Genomic DNA, 25316 nt, shown 5'->3' with positions numbered 1-25316 from the left:
ATAACAAACTGCAGAGTACTTCACCTTAGCTGATGTTCCCTGAAATGTGATAGTATGTCCAGTCCATGAAGGAAAGAATAGATAGTATTCAAGTCCTAAAAAGAAAGAGAAAGGAAAAAAAAAAAACAACCCAAACATAAGCAATCTCATTTACATCTATTCATTCAGTATTACTTTTCAGATTTTCTGCAGTAAATTTACACAGAACTATACAAAACCCAGATTAACAGATAGGCCAGGACACACACAGACTTGAAGAACCCTGTCTACAGTTGAGCTGTGGAAGTGAAGAGAGTGAAGTGCAACTGAGCATAAACACTGAGCTGTAAAGAAAAATATTTATTGAAAATATCTCTGAAAATACTATTTATGTGAATGAGTACAGCAGCAAGCAACATGTAGAATAAGACAAACAGAGCAGGCCTGTTCACCCAAGGTCAAAAATTGCTGAAACCTTCTAAGATCTCTTTAAAGAAAGAATTTTTCAAAACCAGTGAAAATCTAAGCCACTATATAGGGTGCAGAGAACCAGACTACCTTTTCATAGCAAAGGGGTTGTATTTAGAGAGAAAAAACTCTTTCATGTCCACCTCAGATGTAGCTTGCAAGCCCACTACAAACTGCACCATCCCACTGCCTCTCTTACTCAGTTCAGTCCATGTCTGGAGGGAACATCAAAAAGTACTCAAAATAATCTTTGGCACAAATGAAAACAATAAACCTTTAGAGGTCTCTCACTACTACTACCACTAGTCAGCATCAAACCAGTGTCATCCACTAGCAACCACAGCAACAAAAATATTAAAACATGAAGATTATTTTGCTTTATAAACTGAACTTTACATAGAAGCTGTAATTAGGAGATACAGCTGTTTAAACTTCTCACAAGACAGAATCCTCTTCAGTCCCAAAAATATATGCACTGGTGGTGCAGACCACATGGCAGGGAACAGCTCACTAGGCTATTCATCACTTAAATCTACTGTCCTGAACAGGTGGGCAGTTAAGAGTCAAATAGCCACACAACAAAATCATTATACACCACAGGACAGCTCTCCATTTTCACCTCAGAAAGTACATTCTGGATTTTCAAGAGCTACATTTATCCAGTGTTTACATAAGATAGACCAATATGAATGCTGGCCTCAGAATTTACAGTGGACTTACTTCAGAAAAGTTCTTTGGCTTCATAATCCGTGTATAGCAACATAACTTATATGGACCTTTGTATCAAACAAAAGGTCAGATGTAATTGTAGACCATGTAAAACCAATAGAACTCTGATTTTTTTTTTAAATGTCATTACCAAATCCCATGAAAATTAAACAGAAGGTCTGAATTTGTAACACATTTACAAAGCATTAGTTTCACACAGTCCAATCTCATTTCAATCCTCCAAACTGCCACAAACATGATTTAATTAGTGAAACCATCCAGGAGCTATGGATGGACTCCAAACACACCACAGCCTGTAAGAGGTGGTCACCTGGCAGACAAAGGATCATTTCAGATAACCAACAGCTCCATTACTGAGCTTTCCCTGGTTCTGAGCAGGGAACTACCTCAACTTGTCCACCTGAAAGCATTACACACCAGAAATGCAGCCACTGTTTACTCAGACCATAGAGTGGCATAGTAGGTAATATCTGACTCTCCCAGGCCAAAAGAAGGATACTCATAACTCCTGTAAAAGCTGGGCAGCCAGGAGAGAATCTGTATTTGTTTAAAATTAAAGCTGAATTTTTGTAGTCTTCATAACTCATTGTGTCTATATAGGTTTTCCTACATTTTTCAGTACTTTTTAATGTAACTGGGACTAAGATGTGACAGAATACCTTGAAAATGTTTTAGATAAGCAGTTCTGTAGTTAAGAGTTACAGAAAACTGTAAGCAGAACAGAGCCTATGTTCCCCTTTTAATCACAAAGCTTTTAACTTCTGCATATGAAAAATGACCACATCCTGGATCTGTAAATTCTCTACAAGTCCCCAGAATGCAGCCCCTTTGCAAGTTCACTCAGCCTGGATTGACTCCTGCATTCCACCTGCAGCACACAGAACTGCTGTACTGATCCACTGAGGAGCTTGATGAACAAACAGTTGGTAAATTAAAGAGAGAAACTTTTGCTTAAAGAGATACATGTCTGGAAAGCATCCCACAACTCCAATCTCATTTGTCGAGATGAGCAGCAGCAGCGAGCACAGCAAAGGGAAGGCAAAGGTTCCTGAATTTCCTCACCCAGCAGAAGACATTTAACTTAACACTGCCCAATACTACTGCTCTAATGTTGATAAATGTAATAAATCACATGATAAATGTAATTCACTACCCAGCCAGGTGACGCATCAACAAGCTAAACACACTGGTTACTCACACAGCAGTTTCTAAAGGGGGTTTTAAAACAGGATCTGTAACACTTTCCCCTAATAATACCTGACTTTTAAAACAAGCCCCTCTCCTAGTCATGCAGAGAAGGTGATTCTGGGTGCCACTGAGCAAAAGAACTAACTCAGCAATCTCCTGGGAAGGGCTGCAAGGTGCCTCTTACTGCCAGTGCCTCAAGTGCACCCATCCAATGTGTTTTCCATGACTTGGTGAAAAAAGCCTTTTTTGCTTATTTAAATAGATACAACCAGGTATCTCCCTCACGTGCCATTTCATATTCTAACACAGAAGGGTACGGTACAAGTGGTGAATATATCCCAGTTTTTCCCAATAAAATTAAAATTACCTATCAGTCACAGTTTGTGAAGTCTTCTTCAACACTTCCAACTCATTTCAGACTAAGTGCTTAAAATAGCACTGAAATTACATTTTACATACTATATTTAGCACCTCATTCTGTATTTTTGCTGGCAAGGAACATCAACTAATCCGAGGGTGGCCAGACATGGGCAGGGACTGTGGCCACCTCGTGGACAGAAGTACAGCTGCATCACACTTCCAAAAATCCTCCTCCAAGAGAGCTGAAAGCATTTCTCTATCTAACTCAAAGTTTACAACAGTTTCTAATATGATTTTCAGTTTTATTTTTAAAAGTAGATTTATTTCACCACAGCAGTCATAAACAGTGGAAAAGCACATAACCTCAGTACAAAGGGTGGAGATCATTTTCACAGATACTTTTCAATACTCACTATGAAAAGTGATGCCAAAGGGCAACATTCAGCATTGTATCAGCAGAGCACAAAACATTTGCTGGAATTTTACAGCCCCTCTCCATATCCTCCTTTATAATCTCTTTACTTACTTTTTTCTGTCAAAATCCAACCAAGACACAACTATTGATGAAACACAATTTCTTTACATGCTCAGAAGAGAGAACAAGATCAGAATGATTTTGTTTTGCAAAAATATTTTCTTCAGAGCTTTTCATCAGCTGAAACAACAGAAGAAACTGCAGCACAGAATCTACCTGCAAATGCTATGCCCACAACAGATTCTTCAATCTTTGACAGAAGAGAACCTTGACTAAGGTTATTTACAGAGAAAGTAACTCACATTATCTATCCAACTAGCTAAAACTTCAGTTCCAGCAGCCCAAGGGAAGGTGGGAAACTGGGCAAAGAGTAATCAGGCAGTTGTTAATCCTATTAGAAAGGAGCACTTCTATGTCATAGAGAAGAAACACAAACACTGCGACCGCAGTGATCTTGCGCCAAGCTGTCTGGGACACATCACTCTTTGCCTCCAGTTCTCAGAGCAGATGTGTATAAAAAAAGCTGAGGACATCTGTGTCTTCAAATCCTTCCCATGACAGAACACACTCAATAAAACAGCATGTGCTTCAGTAGCAGTGCAGAAACCAGGGGATGGCTCTGTGGATGATGCTTATCACAGAAGTGTGGTCACCAGCAGCCTCAGCTCCCTTCAGCACCAGTTTTTATCATCTGCAGCACACACATTCTTCCAGCAAAGAGCTGAACCAGCTGCTAAACCAAAAGTGGTATAAAAACAGAGATTTTAGTAACAATATCATGTCATATAAATATATATCCTTTTATGGTAGCATCCTCATACCAATAAAGTTAGAACTGAGCCACCTGAATACCCAGACCACTTCTCATTTTCCCTAATGCTAACTCTCAGAGATACCATAAAGGAGAAAATAAAAGAAGCATCAACTAAAAACTCACTACACAAAAGTAAAGCCACCAGCTAACTACCACCATCACCCATTTATTCCAAGACACTTCTTTGAAAATAATTTGCTCCTTATTTTTTGCAATGATCGTGAAATATTAGTTTCTTAATTGTTAAGATATACCTTTTTAAAATAAAGAAGTAAGTACAGTCAGCCAGAAAAATCATCAGGAGAATGTAATCCAAACTCAAAGTTGCTGAGGAAGTGGTGGTCACCCTTTTGTTTCACTATTGGCATATTTTTTAAATATAAGCAAGATCTGGATGCTTCTGAAGAAGCACCACAGTGCAGCAACACCAATGATGAGCAAAATCTGCAAGTAGGTATCACTTCCTTTTGCTTCACCCTCTTCTGACCCAATCTCTGGCCTTTAATCCAAGGAGCATGTTTACAAAGCTTGGAATTAAGGCACCAGTGGAACAACAGTGGTCTCGAACATGGAGTTTTGACCAAAAAGCTTCCTAACCAACAACTCCAGCCAGTACAACTGTAATACATGTGAACTGCATCCACATGCTTTAAATCCACAACAAGGTTCAAGACAAATCCTCCAGCAGTGTTAAAAGGGGGTAAAAGCAGTGAAAAAAAAAAAAAAAAAAAAAAAAAAGAAAAAAGAAAAAAAGCTCTGAAACAAGAATGGAATGACTGCATCAATAGCAACTTTGCCCCTCAAAAACACAAAACAAAAAACTAATGCTTCACTTTACGTGACCCCAGCCAGGTGTTCCACTATCATATTATTACTATTAAACTCCAAACAGGAAATCTGGTCTATTTCTAAGGAAAATAAATTGTTCTGAAATTACCTCATAGTTGCAAGTTCTGGTCGTGTCACATAGAGACAATCTCAGCGATTGCAGTTAGGTATCAGGGATGCTGAGGAAGAGATAAATCCTCACAGACTCCTTTTAGCACTGCCTGTCATATTACGTCCTCCCTGGCAGCAGGCAGGGTGAGCCCAGCTCCAGAACAGCTGCACCCAGCCCCAGCCCAGCAGCACTGGCTGTGGGACAGCTGCTCACTGCAGCAGGGCCAGGACCCGGGCGTGCTCCCAGACCCCAACCAGCCTGGGTCACAGATACCCTAAATCCACTCTGAACCTGAAACAAGGGGTCCCAAAGAAAGCAGACTGGCAAGTATTATTCAGTCAGTCCAGAGATTTGCTCGGGGAGCGAGAAAAGAACAGGAACCTGCACCACAGCAGCAGCACTTCAAAGCTGCATGTAAAACCAGCTGTGTCAGCAAGTTCTAGACAGATTGCTCTCACATGCAAACCTGTCCAAAAGAGCTGCACAAAACCTGTCTCTCAATCCACTCCACACACATTAAACTCCTGTTGCAAGAGCATATGCTTGGCTCACTAAAGGCTCCCCACACCCAGCCCACGCAGGCTGCCGAGTCACCCAGTATTCCCTGGGTTACACACAAGAACCTGCTTCTACAAGAGCACAAAGGATGACTGATGGGATTTTGCATCCATTCCTTTTGCGATATAATGCAGTTAGCAGGATGCATTTTTTATATGTTTCAGAGCAAACAAAATATTTCTAAAATATTTTCTAAAGATACAATAGAGACCCAGCCATACTACGGAAAATACAATTTAAAAGAAATAGACACACGTTTCTGCCTCCAAACCAACAGTTAAACCATATGGCAATGGCTTCCCAAATCCCAAAGGCATTCAAAAAGACCGTCATACAAAATACTCCAGGCAAGGAAGCCACATGGTTGAAAGGTCCCTTCCTGTTTGTACGCTGCTTAGCTCTGAGCACTGAGCACAAAAAGGCTGGAAACAAACTCCAGCAGAATCAAGCACTCACGTGGTATCAGGACAAGGATTTTAATAGCCTCTTGGACAGTGTCTGAATTTCTCTGCATTAAAGTTGTTATTTAAAGTGCCTAGATTTCAGTAAAGCAAACAGAGGTGATTCTTGGAGCACAGAGCGCAAGCTGTGCAAGCTCCAAGTGGGAGGCTCCCTCCAGCCCGATGCCATTACTTGCTTCTCAGTGATTCAGCAGGTTCCTTACACAGATTGAATGCAGCTTTTATTAGGAATCCTGTCAGGCTCAATAAAGACTTTGTCACCCTCGGGGGGGGTGGGGGGGTGGCGTGTAGCAGGAGAGAGGAAATGTTACTCAGCATGGTTTTCATTGCTTCCCTTCCTGTTGCTTCATCAAAGGCTGGAATTTCTGTTTAAGGCCAGTTTAAAAATAGTACTCCCAAATTCTTTCCTGATACTGTAACACCATTAATAAAAACACAGAAACATCCATATTTTACACATTCAGATATCTACAGAGCACATTCACCAGCTTTAGGGATGCTGGTTCAAGAAGCCCACCCTACACACTGTCAGCTACCCCTGAAACTTGTAGGAAGAGCAGAAAAATCCACTTAAAGACACATAACAGAGTATACAGCTCCTAAACTAAAAGGAAAATCATGAGATGAACTGGAAAGTAACTCCTCTGTCTTAACTTTACTCTCCTTGTTCAATAGCATAGACATTGGACTTCAATAAAAATGCAAGTGATGCAATATAATGTCAGCTCAGGCCCTTCACTTAAAAGTAACAATTCCCTCTAAAGTAGCCTCCTATTTAGCTGGAAGCCACTTAAAAACAAAAATTAAATAAAAGCACTGAGACACTATTAGGGAAGAGAAAGGATGGATTAGTCAGTCAGACAAATGAAAATGTTATGAATGAAAGATATTAAAGTACCATGCAGAGAATGGCAGAGTTTAAGCAGCACTCCTAAGGAATGAAACCACATCATTCCATGTAGGAAACATCACTAATTCAAAAAGCCTAATTAAAGAACTTTTCCATAAACATAATAGCAAACTCCTGCATGATCTTATGTGACTGCCTGAAACTTTACACAGTAACATTTGTATACAATAAACTGGTGCAACTACTTCAAAGCTATATTCCATTATTCAGAAAAAATAGCACATAAAGAAGCTGAACAGCTTCAAATGACCAAGAACTTGAATTCTTTGATTTATGGCCTTTTGGATGCCCCAAACTCCTGGAGCCCATGTCCATCAGACAACTATGGATCATATTGTGACTATGATAGAGCTCATCCCTAAACTCTTAACTTCCCATTTACCTATACAAATGACAGACAGTTCTTTTTCAAATGAGGAGGTGTCAATCTAGTTCTTATAGTTTCTTTATACATGAGAAAAGAGATTAAGAGAGGCTTCATTTCACTCTTGTACATCCTGGAAGCAATTCCCATTGACAGCATCCATTAATAACTACAGCCACGAACAGAAAATTTGGCTCTTATTTTTGCAGATAGTAAGAAGTGTCATTTGCAAGCTTGGATTTTTTTATCTTATTTTTTGTGAATAAGTAAGAATTCCCTCAATGGGGCACATAGTTTCCTTATATATTATTTTCTAATATTTCAGTAAAACATGCATATGGGAACATGCACAGACTTACACTCCTAGGAATCAAACTATCCTTAAGAAAATTTGGAAAAGCCAAATCTTTAAATACAGAGACCTGAGAGCCACTATCATAGCTTTTTTGATGGACTGAAAATACCTCAATTCAGTGGCATAGTCCTAAAAGCAAAATAAAAGAACTGAAGTCTTTCCACATGAAAATAAAACAAAAAGTTTCTCCACTCACCAATCACTCCCCACACCCAATCCAGATAAACACCTTCCACCTCAGAACCCTGGATTATGTTGATATAGGACTTTCACAGAAATAAAAACATATAAAAGAATGAGGGAGAGGAAATTTTATATTATTTGTACTGCTGTTTCATCATAGAGTCAGCATTTTTGGAACTCTGACTCTGCCAGAGAAAGAAACTTCCTTTGGAAAAGCTGATTTTGCAGAGTGAAATTACAAGGGCCCTGAACTGGAGAGACAGAACAACAGATGTCACTGCTTTAAAGCAAGCAGCTCATGGAGAGTTTTGAGTATCTGAAGCACCATTCAGCCCTCTTCACAGCTAAAAGTACAGCTATGAAAAAGCACATTCAACTAAAACACTACCATAAAGTTCCCAGGCATACATTACTTAATTTTAAAATATATTTCAGACTTATATGCCGGTAACAGAAAAGGATGCTGCCTCAAAAACCCTGTGTTCCTGAAGTTCAACAGGATGGGAAGCACAGAATATACAAAATTAGCCCCTATCAAAGAGCAAGACTTTATACCAAACATTTTTAAATAATACAAAGATCGTAAGATCAGCCTCCTAACCCAGGCTCTTGAAATATCACCCAAATCCACTAAAAAAATGGGTGGCTTCCAGTTCAATCAACACTTTGTTAGTCAAGCAGCTGACCACTTGTCAGAATTACCTACCTCCCTCCCAGAGGACAAGCATTCACCAAGTAACAATGTTTCATTTAAAACCTTTTGGTCATAACTCCAAAAACATCAGCTCCTCTGATTCACAAAGAAACTCCCTGCTCTTTTCAGGAGAAAAGTGTCAACATCTGAAATTTCTTTTTAAGAAAATAAGGAATTATGGTAGGAAAGGCCAAAACACTGAAATATTTAGGGAAAAAAAAAAAGATACATCCTTATTAAATAAGAAATTTGGTACATAAACCTGGGGATGAGGAGAGAGGAGGTAGAGGATGAAATCCAAAGGTCAGTTCTATGCTTATCCACCATGACAACACAGGAGTGAGGCTGAGTGCGGTTAAGACATGTTAAACATCTGAGTTGTTACTTACACATGAATTTGCTCTTACTGCAGAAAATGCTCTAGTTCTTGTTCTCTTTCCTCCCTCTTGGACTAGCAACTGCTGGTTCTTATTTAACTTATAAACACTCTGTTGTCAATGTTTTCATTGTGTTTTGCCCAATGTATGTTTGCAGCAAGCGAATGTTATAACTGAGCTCCCATACTACAGCTCAACAGGTATCACACAGAGAAGAACTGACAGACACAACAACAACACTTTACTGTAGCTTTTTTCCATCATACTGATTGTCAGAATTTCATACACATGGATAAGAATACCATTATTTTTCTAATGGCACATTTATGATTTTTCTGTGTGCAATGTCTTACTTCTTTGTGAATTAAAGCAAGCAAAGATCTTGTCTGTCTGGAAATTAAGTCCTGCTAAATAAATAACAGTGAAGGCAAAATGAGATCCTTATCAATATTGTAATTTAAATCACCCACTCAGTATCTAGGTAAGGGGGAGAAATAAAGCTCTATTAACTGCCTGAAAACGTTTTGGTGCATCAGTAAAACAGAAAGAGGAATGATGAGATTATAACTGAGAATAAAATATCACACAAATGTAATGCTCTCCTATAGCCTTTTTCAATAAAGCCACTGAACAAAAAAAAAAAATAAAAATCAACCTTCAGCTACTTAATTCCCCTAATAATGTCATTATGAACTATGAAGGCATTCCTGTAGTGGAGAGCAATAATATGTTCACCAGTAATTCCTTCTGCATCCCACTATTAGGATACCCAAGCACTAGCAAATAGAGTAATCCAAGAAAGTTACTGCAATGTATAGGAGGCAATATTTCTTAGAGAGTCTAAATTATCTGAACAGAGATTCCTGCAAACTTTACTAATATCTCAACTACTACAATATCCTCTCACATGTTGAGAAAGGTTAATGTGTCTGTGTTCATTGTATCTATACAGTGGCAAACATTTATGTCACTCATCAAAAATCAGTACCTCTTTGCTCATAGCAAAGAAATTAGCCAGATTTACCTCACTGCAACATTCGAATGCAAACCACCACAGCAGAACTCTAGGAACTGATGCTCTGCCACTTTAACATCTACTTCTGTATTTCTCAGCAATACTTGTGCCATAAACCACAAAGAAGCTTACAGATCCAAATTGAGAAGTTATATATATATATATGCATATTAATTTAGCTATGTTAACAGGTTTCAAGTTTGAAATCAAATCAAGTAAATGTCAGAGGTATAGATACCTGTGCACTTCCCTAGTCTTTACACTGATCACTGATGCATAATATTACAAAGGGAATAACTGTAATTAGGAAAATTAACAACTTCAACATTAAGAGGAACAACAAGCATAAGACAATATTGTTAGTCAGGAATTTCCAGCTCCAAATCCTGCAGTCTACCTGCAAGGTACCCAGCTTCACAAAGTGCAACAAACTTCATGACTAACATTCACAGAACTACAGACAAGATGAAGATGCCAAGGAACTGTCTTCTCTACCTCCATGTTAAATCATGCAGGTACTAATTGATAACACATGAGACATGAGATCCTTCTGCTGGGTTGTAGTATATGAAATTATACAGAAATCTCCAATGAGCCATTCAATATTTAGGCAGACCAAAAACTTCAGAGGTTACAATTAGCTTTGACTACACAATTAAAACAAGCCAATTCAACAGCTTTCTCATTCCTAGGAAATTATGATCAACACAATCTGTAATGCACCATTACCAGAGATTCTTCCAGCCTTTTGCTCTTCTAGTGCTAGCCAACCACAGCCTCTGTGGAGGCTTTTCAAACCCACCTTTAAACAAATCAAGGGTCTCACCTAAAAAAAGACTTCTGTTTTAAGAGAGCAAGACTACCACTATTTACTGAAGATAGAAAAAAAACAAAAATAAACCCACCCAGCTAATACTAAACTTGACCTCGGCAAAGTTGGGCTGATAAAAAGCAGTGCAATGCCTTCCTTTAATATTCCAACTTCTGACTCATCAGCTCACATTAAAATAGAGGATCCAGACAGGGTGATGAAAGGCAATGTCTGGACACAGCATTAGAATGCTGCAATAAATACTAACATCACCACGATCTCTGGATGGTCATGCCTGTGACTATAGTCACACACTCTACATCACAGTCCCCCCAGGTACAGGAGAACCAGAAGGATCCAGTACTGCAGCTCTGACATTTTACACAATTACACTAAAAATTAAGACATCTCTGATGTGTGTTTTCTTGAAAAGCTGTACATTTAGTGTCTCAGCCTCTCACTCAGGCAGCTGGTCCTCTGCAGTACTTACCAAGTACACTCAGTCCAGCCAAGTGTTGAAAGGAATGGAAGACCTGTTACCTAAGGCTTCTCACTTTATGACATTAGCATTCACAATTGTGAAAGCTATGTAATTATATTTCATATAAAAAGACATTTAAAAAAAAAACATTCTACTAGAGCCAAACTAGATTTTGGGGAAAAAAAACAAAGCATCATTACTATTTGCCACACTAAACACTGAAGTCAATGATTTTACAGAGGCAGATTTGATGCATTTGCGACACCCAAACTAAGCACAAGGGAAATTCAGTTTTTCTTTAAAATATGGTTGTATTCAGCTCTGATAGGTTATGAAGCACCTGTTATCTACATATCTGCTAGACTCCATAATCACCTTCTACCTAAAGAAGGGAATCAAAACAGAAAAAAGTTCCTCTCTTGAGCTGTGGACTTCACCATGAAATGTACCCCAATGGCTCAGGAATCAGGCTGAAATGGTGGGCCAGATATGGAGGATAAGAGACCTTTTCTAATGATCACACCTGCTGGATGATACCCTTTAACCCCTATACCAACTGCATGTCAGTTTGGAAGAACCAGAACAAGACAACTTTACAAGTCACCTATAATTGCATCTATAGAGGAGTTTGCTGAGGGAAACCTTCCTATCCAACACAAAGGAAGCAGTAAGTGTGTTTGACAGAAAGTCAGCAGTCTGACGTAGGATTGCTGATTTCCTTCCTACTTCAAATGGGAAACAGGAACAGAAACTTCTTCTGCCAACAGCCAGAAAGAAAATTTTACTCAGGCAAATCAACACAGCCTACTGGAGGCTGGACATGTTACAAAGAACCCTGAAAACGTAGGATCAAGTAAATCATATTTAAGTACAATAACCTCCCCACAGTATCTAGTGCCCATTGGCATGCACAACCCTTTGTGACAAGAGCATCATAAAGCTCCCAAAAATCAAAGTGCAACAAAAACAGTACCATCACCTTTCAATACTAAGCCCATGATATGGTTTACAATGACAGACCTCACTCCTCAGCTCCTTCAAATACAAACTGCCAAAAGTGAATTACATTTCACTTACAACATTACATCAGCTCTGGAGCTCTCTCTATACAGGAATTCAGATTTGGCCAAAGGCCAAACTGTACGTGCCTGAAATGCAACGCATCACCACAAGAATTCCTTCCCACCAGACCAACAGGACCATCATTTGAGGCTCATTAATGATCAGTCTTTGAAGGAGGGACTGCTTAAATGTCAGTGTTCTAGGCAGGCACAAAAAGATTAAAAAGAGAGAATCCTTTAAGGCAGTTATTTTTTGTCCTATTCGTCAAGAATTCACTACACTCTTGACATGCTAAAAGCTAACCAATAATTAGCAGAGCTAAGGAACCTTGAGAAACCAGATGCAGAACACTAACTAATTTGTGCATGCTTCCCAGAACTTAGGGTATTTCCAACATACTGCACTGAAATGCTCAAAAGAGGAAGAAGGGTGTATCATAGTACCATCAAACAAAGGAAAACCCTCTTTATTTTAAGCCTGAAGCCATTGAAACAAGACCTCCAAGTGCTAAAAACAGCTTGTCTGGCAATACCAACATGAGAAGAGTTCTTTTACAGCAATATCAGGCCTCTTACAAGGATGGGCATCACAGCTCTGAACAGACTTTACCAAGCTAATCTCAATACACTTCTCAACGAAAACTTGTTTTTGCACATTCCTGGCAAAGTGTTTTGCACTTCCCTGCAAACTGAAAGTTCATCTGGAATGGTCCTGAGAAGTGTGTTGCTTCTGTTCCAATGAGAAGAGCACCACAAGCCACCTTTTAACGCCAAGGGACTCACTTCCATCTGGAGACTGCCAGCTTTTTACACTCCTGGGACGGGAGCATCAGCCACAGTGCACTAGGGTTATTAGGCAGAGGCACGGAGTAAACAGCAGCAGAGTGTGATCACAGGGATGTCAGACAGCTGCTCACAGGTGTTGGGCTTCCTCCCTTCCACTCCTCAGAAGCAGGGCTGCCCACAAGTAGGCAAAACTTGGGCATCTCAGTTTCCTCTCACAGCAGACATTCACACAAGTTCCATAAGGCTACTGCTCTCTTACTATTTATTTTCACTGTAGACAGATATCCAGCTTTCCTTACACAACATGACACAAGAAAACAGTTCTGTTAAAATAAACGTTACAGAAAAACTCCTCTCTGAAGCTAATACAAAATTCAGTTTGGCTATACTACCTGAAGAGATTTTCTTCTGAAAATATATATATTTTTAGAAAATAATGTTTTATTTACTACAAAGTTTTGCAGCTTTAATACTGTTTCTATGAGGAATTTAACACCTACACATCTTGACTGCTTATCCTCCACCCTTTGCATTTTTGGAGAACAAAAGCAGAAAAGAGATTTGGTCTTTTTTCCATTTGGCAGCTTTTCTGAATACCAAGTATGCTTGCAGATCTCTCCCACCTCCTTCCACATCCTTTTGTAGCCTTTTTCACTATTCCAGTATCTCCAAGAAGTTCCTATTGCAAGGTCAGTAATAAGGCACTAGGCTTATATTCTAGGTCAGATTAAGCATTGTAAAACACGCCTTAACTACCTAACCAGTCCCTAAAATAAGTTTTTTTTAAATTCAGATACTCCAGTAAGAAACAGGTTGGTAGAAAAAATATTACATTACATATTTAAACTTTAATTCGTAAGTGAAAATTTTTAGTTAAATTATTACTCCACAGACAAAACTAAGTGCATGACTCCACTTCATGAGGAAAAGTATATACTAAAGGAAGTAAATACCAATAAAAAATTCCAAGACTTCACCATAACTTCTGGTTTTACTCTTAGGGCTGTCACAGCTGTGACCTAAATGAAAAACAACTGTTTATCAGGAACAGTAGCAGCAAGAACAGGAAAAGTAATCTTAGAGCAATAACATTTCACATGGTCCTTGGAAGATTGTTGGGAACAGTCACCCTAATACACATTAACTCCACTTGCTCTTTCAACAAGACTTACATGAGGCAGAAATCATATTACCTTCTGGAAAGAATCAAACCAATATTATCTTGTAAAGCTACGGGTATGAGATTACCTGTGTTTGTAAGATGGGGAACACAGAGGAAACGCTGCAGGCATCACCTGCCTGCTGGTACCAGCTATGGCTCACAAGGTCCCCACAGCTGCTCTGGAGCACTAAGTGTCTTCTGTGACAGCAATGGGCAGAAATTTGAGCAATTTTTCAGCCCCCTTAATGCTAAATTTACCACCACCCTACCATCACAGTTTAGAGAATTAGGCCTTGAAATATCTGATCAATACTAACATATAACCTAGTCTGCACCATCACATCTGCTGAACCCTAAATCCTGCATTTAATATGAAGATTATAATGAAACAAGCTGCTGTGATCTTTGGTTTTTAGTTACAGTTACTATGGCCAATAGCTAGAAAAATATCTCTAAGTACTACACGTGTACATTTCTAGAGTGCTCTGAACTACACAGTGAAAATAATGAGTTTGTTTTACAATCACCTCTCCAACACAAAAGCCTTGTTGACAACTGTATCATCTGTCCAGAAAACCCCAGAACCACTGAGTGAACCTTTTAAAGACCTCCTTGGAACAAAATACAAAGAACAGAAAGGATGTGTTGCCCTCTCAGGACATCCTAACATCCCTCTGAAAGTTTGAACAGAGACAGGGGCTGCATAACAAACATCCCAAGGCAGATAGTAAACAGCATAAGTTTCAGACACCAAACTTTCTGAAGAAGATGAAGGAAAAAGGATGGAGTTTTGAAGAAGACTTTGTGCTTTGACAACAACTTCACAGGCAGATCAAGAAGCCGCACCAGAGCATGATTAGCTTGGATATTAGGAATTTTTTTCCCATGGAAAGAGCTGTCAAGCATTGGAACAGACTGCTCAGGGTGGTGGAAGAGTCACCATCCCTGGAAGCGTTCAAAAAAACCACGTGGATAAGGTTCTTACGGACACGGATTAATGGTGAACATGGTGGTGGCGCTGGGTTGATGGCTGGACTTGATCTTGGAGGCTTTTTTGAACCTTAATGATTCTAGGATTCTGTATAAGTACTCAAGAGCATTTCCTTTAGGCTGAGGACTGCTCTCCCAGAGGGAAGACACTGACATCTGCCATCACTGATCAGGAAAAATTCCTCCCCCAGGTCTGAGAGCAGAATTCCTGTAAGCACCCTCTCACCTCTCCTGCTCTGCAGAGCCACCAACACACACAGATCACTATCAGCTTCCTTCCTCTCCTACATTTAACAGTGCCCTAGAATATAATTTCCTTTAAAATCCTTACTGCACATAAATCTTGGAGAAAAGATATCTAAAAATTATATACACAAGCTGTGCAGCAGGCACCCACACATAAACAGGTACATAGACCAGTCACAGAAAGTAAGAGACACTAACACATAAATTACAAAGCCAAAATATTTTGTTACCACTTTTGCTGTGGCCCTGCTCCCTTCAGGTGAACCCCAACCTGCAGAAGCAAGTTAGATTAGGCAACAGCCTCTGACTTTTTTGTGTAACTACACACAATAGATACTGCATAACCATTATACTTAAGTAGGATGTTCAGATTCAACAATGCCACCAAGACTTAGACACAAGAAATACTGGAAGCCACCTGCTGTACTTATCAGTCCTGCTCATTCTTCAGGTGGTCCTGTGCAGGGACAGGAATTGGGTTCAATGATCCTTGTGGATCCCTTTCAACTCAGGATGTCTTTTAATTTTAATACAATTCCTCAAGCTCCCCAAGGTCAACTTGTAGCTCTGTCTCAGCTAGACCCAACTACACTCACATTTCTTCATGTAAATTGGACTAGCACTGGGAAGAGGTACACATCATGTTTGAAAAGGCTGAGCCAGTGCTTTAAGATATCCACTCACTTGTATCCCATAACAGAACCACATTCCTGCTCACTGCTTCATTTCAATGAGTCAGAAGTGGAAATTAACGTGCAGGAGACAAACAAGGATGGTTGAACAGCTTTTGACCTTGTCATCTGTAACTCAGTGACTCACTATACACAAACCCTCAACTTTCTGCAAACAACGCCAATACACATAAGCCATTGTCCACGGGGTTACTGTCATTTCATCATCACTTTAATATATCCATGTTCTGGCAAACAGACTTCACGCTGTATGAAGGAATCTTCATTAGCCATGGCCCAATAACAGAGTGAAACGTAGGAATAAAGGGCCAGCACAGATAACTTAAAAGAACCCTTTCAATTATGTACAGACAACCGAAAAGCATCACTTGTCACAGACACAAAACATCTGTACACTTCTGCTCTTACAAGGTCAGGCACTGGAACATGAATGCCCCACCTCTGTAAGTGCTCAAAGCAAGGCTGGACAAGGCTTGGAGCAACCTGGCATAGTGGAAGGTGTCCCTGCCTAGGGCAGAGGGCTGAAAAAGACCCCTTCCAATCCAAACCCTTCTGTGATTCTGTGACAACGAGGTGGGAGATTCCACTACACAAGGTATCAGTACCATCAGTACAAAGAGAGGCTAAAGCCTGCCAACACTCTTCCCAGAGAGTGCCAAGATGCTTGACTTAGAGACACAGCTCCGAGTGACCACTAAAAACAAAAACCCCAGGGTCTGTCCATACTGGGGAAAGCAGCAGCAACAAAGTCCCAAGGACCTTTCATGGACCCATATTTAAAGAAGGTATTTGAGAAACAAACATGACCCCAGCCAGATTTGACAACCCTGCTCCAAGCCAATTACAGGGACACTTACAGGAACAATGTCCATGACTTTACATTGCAATGATAGAAGCACCAAGTACTCATTTAACCAGTGAAGAAGCCCTGCTCATCCCTCAACTGCCAGGAGATCAGATATCACAAAGTCACAGCTCTTAGACAGAGCAACTGTATGCATATTCCACCCACACCAGGTAACAAGCAATGACTGTTCAGTCCCATTTACTTCTCAGAGTTTTTATTAAAAGTTTACTTTCTTTGGCATTTTGTTTTTTGTGGGTTTGGTTCTGACTTCTTTTTTTTTTAAACAGCTGTGGTTCACAATGATCATCCAAAAATAAATAACCAATTATATACACCTACTCCAAGGCAACTTAAACATCGCAATGTCTCCCTGTCTCCATCACAGTTTGTTTTAATCCTTTCACTCCTGCCTAGATTTTCCTTTCCAGAACAGTGCTCAACATCCTTACCCACAAAACATGTTAATATGGACAGAGATTCTAAAAATCAAAAAACTCACCCATCCCAAAACTTTCATGCTAATTTTCTCTAGTTGTTTAATGTAACATTTTTTCTGAACAAGGAAACTTTGTTAAACACATTAAATGTAACAAAAATCAATTTGTCAATAGTCACTTCAGTAAAGCCAGTAAATGTAGTCCAAGCTAAAACAGTGCCCTGAAACCTGATATATTTCACTGGAACCACAAATGTCTATTTGACTGAAGACAACAGGCATTAATGTTAAGAATGCTGGAAAAAACATTTATTTCTGAGAACTACAGGCAAAGTTTCCCTGCAGGTATACCAACCAGACAATAGCTGCAGAACAGCCAAACCACACCCCTCCTCTGTGAACAAGGTACCTTGTCCAAGGCTTAATATTCTTACTTGCATCTGACACATAAATAACCCAAAGATTAATATGAGCAACACCTTCAGGCTTGCTGATGAAAGCACAACAACAACAAACTCAGAAAAGTGTTCAAAAGTAGGCAATAAACATTCCTAAAACAGATACTGAAGTTCATACAGCTGAATATTTACATATATTAACATTTGTTAAAACTGGTAAACGAACCAAAATACTATGTTGGAACATTTGAAACAACAGATGGATTTTATTTTTCATGTTCAACTAATTTAGAGCTGATTCAGCTTCAGAATGTGTGTTTTACTTAAGGTTCCAAGTAGTGATAATCTGAATTATTTAGATACTGATATATGCCAGGCTGCTGAGTACCTGCTGGCCAAGAATTCGTCTGCATGCCACAAGCACGGAACTGTGCCCACATGGCAATGAAAACATAAAATAACCAAACACCACTAATTTTTAAGCAAAACTTTGTGAATTCAGAGTCAATCCTGTGATCAGCCACAGATTAGAGATGCTAATTGAGATTAATTTCAATTATTAATTCAATTATAGAAGAGATTTGACCCTGCCCAGTCTTGGGGAGGGAGACACCACATTCTACCTGCACTGCTTACCCAGACGTGCTTAGGACGACTGAACAACTACTGCCAACATGCAACAATTGGTATTTATCTGAACTTCTGGAATAAAAGATAAAATATATCTGTCAAAGAACATCACTCATTATCACCTCAGAAAACAAGGTACCGACACAAAGTTAATGAAAATGAATTACTGAGCAGCATTTACTGAAGCAGTAATACAAGAGTTTCCATGGTCGGCTTTTTTTGTTATAGGAAAACCACACATCTAAGTGAGATGAAGACACATGATACTACACTGTGTTAAGAAACAAAATAAAATACAACTACTCACCTAAAGCACAAGACAAAACAGAGGAAAATCTAAACACTAAAAACTTCCTAACTCATCAAGCTGACAGCTGAAGAGATGCCATTTTCCCAAAGCTTTGAGGCTTGTTGGACAATCCTCCAGGATTGTCAGTGTTGCCTTTACTACGAGCTTAAACACATTAATTTAATGAGCAGCTGGGAAAAAAAAATTGTGGTTTTATTTTACCTTCGACTGAAAGCTATGTGGCAGGGAAGCACAGGAGGAAGAGGGAAGGTTTATGACTGTTTCATTAAAAGTAGTAAGAATTTCAACTTCATTAATACAAAAAGTATAGTCTGCTTGAATAAGAATCAATAACAGCTGTCTGCCAGCACCATGATACTCAATGTGCCACTCCTCACATACCTCTATTCTGAACTTTGGTTTTAGTAGGTGGCTATAAAAAAGCTTTACAACACATTTTATTTAAAGAGACCAATCTAATTAAGAAAACGTCCTAAGTCTAAATCTTTCCTAGTCCTAGCAAGGTGCTGATGGAATATGGTGTCAATGAAATGCATGCACTCCCAAGTCTCTCTAATGTTGCAGTTACTCAACCTTTTTGTCCATGAAACAATTTTTGTGCACTTGATTTTTCAGTCACACTGACCATAAATAAAACTGTAACTTTTGCCTACACAGAACTACTTATAAGTTATTAATATTGCAAAGTTTTATGGTCTTCTAACTGTAAAATATAATTGCTGCCCTGTGAATGCAGAAAGGCAATCTGCACAGGGTACACAGGACCCAGGAAGGAATTCAGTAGCAGTGAATTGCAGGCACGTCAGCACGTGCTCCTATCACTTTGGTTATAACCAGTCACAACTAATTTTTCCACTTTAAAGGTCTTTTCCAGCTTCCCAGGACAGTCACATGCCAACATCAGCCCAAATCTCTGCATGGTGAGGGATGAAGGTTATGTAGCACTGGTCAGTGCATCTTTGATCAAAGTTTCAGGAGGTTCTTTGGCAAAGACACCAAACAATCTCAAGGATTTTGCAACAGTTGGCTGTTGCTCGTCTTCAGTTTGAGCTCCAGAACTATTAAATGCATGACAAAGTCCTACAGAGTGTCACCTATGAAAGAACAGATCACCAAAAATTGGGAATCAAAGTCCAAGACAGCGGTTATGTAGTAGAAAACTATGGCAGGAGCCAGGTGTCCATCACTCCTCTGTCCCTGCTTTAGAGGCCCACATACTAACAGTAAGGTGTTTTTATGTGTTTTTATTACATAGAAACCAGCATCTGCAACTTCATTTAACACAAATTTCTTTTGGCTTTACAGTAACTGCAAGCATCTCCACTTCTGTAATGACTTCACAATTCTAATTGCTTTCAATGGCTATCCAAAACCAATACCCATGACAGTTACATTCCTAAAAGCTCACCTCAGATTCTAGACAGAACAGATTTCTACAATGGCTAATACAGTTTCACCTACTGAGTTTACAGAAAATTATTAAAAGGATGAAAAAACCCACTTCAAAATACCAGTTATTTCTGGAAACAAGAAGCAGATGTACTCCCCTCTTTGGCTCAGCTGTGCTACAGTACAAGAGTGCCTTTGTTATGCTGTCAGCAATAATTGATTTTATTTATTGCAGCTATTTCATAATGCCTATCAATGTACTACTTGTGTATGATTTACATTCAAGCAGATCTATTCCTCTACATCTAAGGCATCAAGAAGCATCACATACACGTTCCAAACAGCAGACGCTGTCATTACACAATTCTGCAAATTAGGTTTTTTCCTCTTTCCACTGTATTAATAAAAAGTGAACAAAAGGAAGACAAGAAGGAATTAGTATTGCCAAATGAAGTCGAATTAACATTAATCAAGAATTCCTGAAAGAAGACCAAGTTAGGAAAATACAAGAGCTCAGAGTATAAAAATAAACTCCAACTCTTTGAAGTCAAATAAAAACAAAGCTTTCTGAACCATGAAAGTAAACACTGTGTAGAACAAAGTTATGAAGAACTGAAGATACTATATTGGGAAAAAGTTTCCATTAAAAATGGAAGAGAGCATGCTCACAGGAGGAGAGAAGAAGGAAAGACAAAGGAGCACAATCGTTTGCTGTTGGGCCTTATCAACCACTGAGTCCTTATCTGCAGCAGCATGAACAACTCCTCTGAAGACCAACATCAGAGCCTTTGTATGGATCTGATATGGAATTCTGGGCCTCAAAAAAATTTAAATCTTTAATGAGAGCACACATATAGTGGCATAAGCATTCATCCTTCCCTCCTACTGATTTGAACTAAAGAGTTTCTCCTACTAAAATATTCCCAAACTACTAATTTAATATCCCCACCTGTGACAAGGCACAGCTAAAACACTGCACAGTAAATCACATATTCCCAAGCAATAACTGAAGGATCTGCATGTATAAACACTCACAGATTAACCACCACATAGACAACTACATAACCTTGGGAGAAAAAAAGCAGATACTAAAATATTAAAGAAGTGCATGAAATCCTATTGTTTAAGTATAGGTATGATTTTTTTTTTTTTTAACTGATTAAGTATCCAACTACTGTTTGAGTTTCCTCCCTCTGACAAGACAGAATGATTTGTTGGGATAATCCATTATCAAAACTAGTATCTGAGATAAGCATCACAAATTCTGCACTTTCAGGCCATACCTGAGATACAGGTACACAGATTTATTTCCAGTGTCAATACAGGTCACAGGCCATCACGGAACCAGCAAGGCAGACATTTGACTAAAGGGGACTCGTTCAAATCCTAGAGTAACATCTGCTACATACACAGGCATCAGGCCACTAGGAAACATTCTGGAACTCTTTCCACATGAGAAGTCACTTACATCACATATGAATGATATAGACCTCCAATGATGCACCAAAGGAGAGGAAAGGCAGCAAAATATTTGCCAACCTTCGGTAGTTCCAAAAAATATTCTAAACAGAGTAACACAACAGCAATTACATAAAAATGTACGCATCATTAAATTCTTGGGAATCCCTAAAAAAAAAAAAAAAATCACCAAAATAATTCCCTCCAGCAAAATAAACTGAAGATTTAAACACATTAAGTACCTGAGCAACAACAACTGAAAAAAAAAAAAAATCAAGTGCATACATGCCTAATATGCATAACTTATGCACTTTAACAATTAGCAAACATTGGAATGTTACCACAACAGTGAAAACTTGCCCTAATGCAGATTTTTCCAAACAAAAATATCTGTAGAATCAAGAACTAAAACATTTGCTTGAACAAGACAGTGAGAAAAATTTCAAAATATGTAAATTATATTTGTTTTAATATCTCCCTGCTTAGTTTTGCAATTCTTAGAAATTAAAATATTTTGTCAAGAAAAATACCTATAATCAAAATCATACGGATAACTGTACTACTTGCAAGCAAAATCTGGTGTGTGGAATGTTTATCTGCATTTTTCCAGAGGCTGCACAGATGACAGGAACGAAGCACCAGACCATGCTACTGATCAGCACAGCTCCAACCCTGTAATTTGTAATAAATAGCCAGGTAAATAAACTGCTCATATAAACTGCAGGATCAGAAAAAGAGATGGGGGCAGAAAGGGACTGAAAGCAATTGAAACTCTTGTTAATGAGCAGCTTTGGCTTATCATGAAATATCAATCATGGCTCGGGGAATTTGGGGGGCTCCTGTACAAAAATGCAGTTAAAAGTGCATGAGCAGCGCCGTGCAGCTCATTTCATGTGGGAGGAACTGATGACACCTTCCCACCAGAGTAGGAGGGCAGAAATGAAGCCAAGCTTTAGCCTGTGTATAACTGGATACTTCAAGACAGGAGTCACCAGATCATTCATCCTGTGCTGGGACACCCAAAATTTGGGTCGTAATGGCTGCGCTAAACAGGTTTCAGCTTCCCTGCCCCTAGTCTTGCAGCCTACAGAGGAAAGAGGACAAGTCAGGACATTGAGAATAAATAAACTGAATAAATAAGTGAATAAACAACATTGCAATTATTTTCTCCAGTTCACTTACCACCCTATATCCATCTGTCCTCACATCCTGGAGCAGATGTTTGGAAAATCCACCAGTGTGACTGTGACAGGGGATTCCATGCTTTATACCTGAGCGGGTAGCACAGATACAGATTGGGGACCCCCAGGTACACCCTGCTATCAAATCAGGGAAAAGCTTTTCTTTCTAAATTTATGTAAACCAAAGTATCCTAAGAAAACAAAAGTGATTTGACTGTAATTATCTCCTCCCCCCTTCAGGCAGGAAGAACTGACAACCAAATCCTGCCAAGTATTAAGTACATGTTTAACTTTATTCACAAGTAGTCTCACTTTGCAGTGTCTCTAAAATTAGCCTGCCAAAACAGAGACAAATTAATAAGTGAATTTAGATTTTAAAAATAATTTTAGAAGTACTATTACTTAAATTAGCAAAGATTAGATTCCCCTCCCCCCCCCCCCCCCAAATTAAGATACCTTGGTAAATTCAAGCTTGCACACAACACTCAGGTCACTCTCAAAGGAAACCTACACAATTGCACACAAACCCACAAGCAGTCAGTCACTGTGATATCTGACAGTTTAACACTACAAGGTTAAGCAAAATCATTATTTAAGGCCATTTTAGCCAAAGGCAGGTGACAAACATAAGGAATTCCATGACAGCTGCTGGGGGAAAAATTGGGGATGCCTAAAAAATGAAAAAGAACAAAAAGCCCTACACAGCCACGGAGGTTGGTACAGCAAGCAGGAGCAGTGGTGAGTAGAGCAGAGGTTCTAGGCCAGGCCAGATTACCTATTCCCCAAAGTCCCACCTGTGACAAGCCAGCACAGAATGCCAACTCATGAATGACACCTACGTGATGAACCCAGTTGCCCAACACTGCAAGCCACACTAGCAAAGGAATTTTGCTAACTGAAGGCTCCAGCTGAAGAGAAAGAAAAGTGTGAAGCAAGAGGGGAGGGCTACAAGGAAGGAAAAAAAGAATGAATACTGAGACTGCCTCATCACGAATTCAGAGATACAAGGAGTAACGTGCCAGATATCCCAAACAAGTAACCATTGGGACTGAACATCTGTACTTCACTCACTCAGCCGACTTGAAAGGGAAGTAGGGACTCTGTCCTGGTAGGATGGGCTCCAGAGCAGCCTCTGAGCAGCTCTCTTAAGTAGCCCTTCCATAATTAACTTATAAGGAAGACCATGCTCTCCATGAAGTACCAAGGGAGAACAGATGTTTCCCAGACTCCAAGGGAAAAACTCAAGAGTGTATCACTTCATAGCACTAATTCTTGAGCACATAAAGAAAAAAATCACAGCAAGGGAAACAAATAAAGGAAGAGAAAGGGTAAGTAAGCAAACACACTCCTATCAGACCTTCAACAAATAAAAATGGTATCAAACCTATTTCTTTACTAACTTAATGCTCCACGTCATTACCATTCCCAAAAATACACGGCTGATTACAGACTAGCTTGTGGGGAAGGGACAGAGAAGGCAGTTAATTGGAAAATATGTTTTATTGTAACTCACCAGCCTCACACATTTCTACCCTCCCACTCACTGCAGAAACATCTTTATGAAGTCTGGGCACCATAACTAGTTTGGTTTTGTTTAAATCTGCATCACCGTACAGGTAAGCAAAGCCTTTCAGCTCCCTAAGTCTTCCCATAAGTTTTGCATCACTGAAATATGCATCATTTTACTTTTCAGTGATCTACTTCTTGTAGTTCTTCTTCCAACAGCCGGCCCAAAGTACTTCACGGAGCGCCTTGTGCCTCTACCCAGCGTGTTACTGGGCGTTTAAACCACTGCTGGTCCAGAGAAGGCCAACTTTGAAGAGAAAGAAATAAATAACCGAGCTCCAGACAGAAGTTTGTGCGCCAGCCCAGTCTGTGTGCACACCGCAGACCCCGCGCTGTCGGAACACGGATTTACGCCAAGGAAAAGTGAGGAAGCAAATAAAAAGACCAACTGGGAAGGAGCCGGAACAACCTCACCTCTGGAGTACGCTCCGCGGGTTTCTTCCGCAGCGCCTGTTTGATCCTGGGCTCCACCGGGGCGCTCATCCTCCAGCCCTCCGCCCCCCGTCCCGCGGTGCCTCGGGAGCAGCTGGCGGGGCACTGCCGCGGGCCGCGCCGCGATCACACCGGCGCGGCCCTCCGGGGCTCCTACCCGGGCTCCGCCGCCCTCCGGGCCCACCGGACACGCGCCCCGAAACGTTCCCCGCGCCGGTGCCCGGGCGGGCGGCGGACCGGGAGAGGCCGGGGCGAGAGCGGGGCCGGGCACGGTGCCCGCCGCCGGGCTGACTGCTCACCAGGCGGGCGGCGCTCGGGGCGCCTCGGGCTTAGCGGCGGCGGCACTCGGGGCGGCCGGCGGCGGCTCCCGGCGCCCCCCTCGGGCGGCCGACGCCGCTCCCCATCGCGGCGCGAGCGCTCCGTGTGCGAAGTTACCGGCCCGAGCGGGACTCCCCGCGCGCTCGGCCCCTGCGGCTCCGCCCTCCGCGTACGCACAAAGCGATGCGGACGGGCGAGTTGTTCCGTGGCGCAGGGCTACAGGGTCCGGAGAGAAATCCCACGGGAGGGTAC

The 25316-nt window shown here is 40.3% G+C and overlaps 1 protein-coding gene across 4 annotated transcripts in view; it reads right to left on the bottom strand.

The window, feature by feature from the left end:
* RAPGEF6 (Rap guanine nucleotide exchange factor 6) overlaps positions 1 to 24868 on the bottom strand; it is a 125274-nt gene extending 100406 nt beyond the window's left edge. For all 4 annotated transcript variants that reach the window (XM_062501999.1, XM_062502002.1, XM_062502001.1 and 1 more), the window contains exons 1-2: positions 24729 to 24868; positions 25 to 95 (exon numbers count right to left, since the gene is read on the bottom strand). In XM_062501999.1, the coding sequence (XP_062357983.1) occupies positions 25 to 95; positions 24729 to 24797 (140 nt within the window). In that variant the 5' untranslated portion in view covers positions 24798 to 24868. The remainder of the gene's footprint in view (positions 1 to 24; positions 96 to 24728) is intronic.
* Between the last annotated feature and the right edge of the window lie 448 nt (positions 24869 to 25316).

The sequence above is a fragment of the Cinclus cinclus genome, chromosome 14 (genome assembly GCF_963662255.1).
Source record: "Cinclus cinclus chromosome 14, bCinCin1.1, whole genome shotgun sequence".
Taxonomy (NCBI): domain Eukaryota; kingdom Metazoa; phylum Chordata; class Aves; order Passeriformes; family Cinclidae; genus Cinclus; species Cinclus cinclus.
The sequence above is the reverse complement of the archived record's forward strand: the minus strand, read 5'-3'. Positions and strand labels throughout refer to the sequence as shown.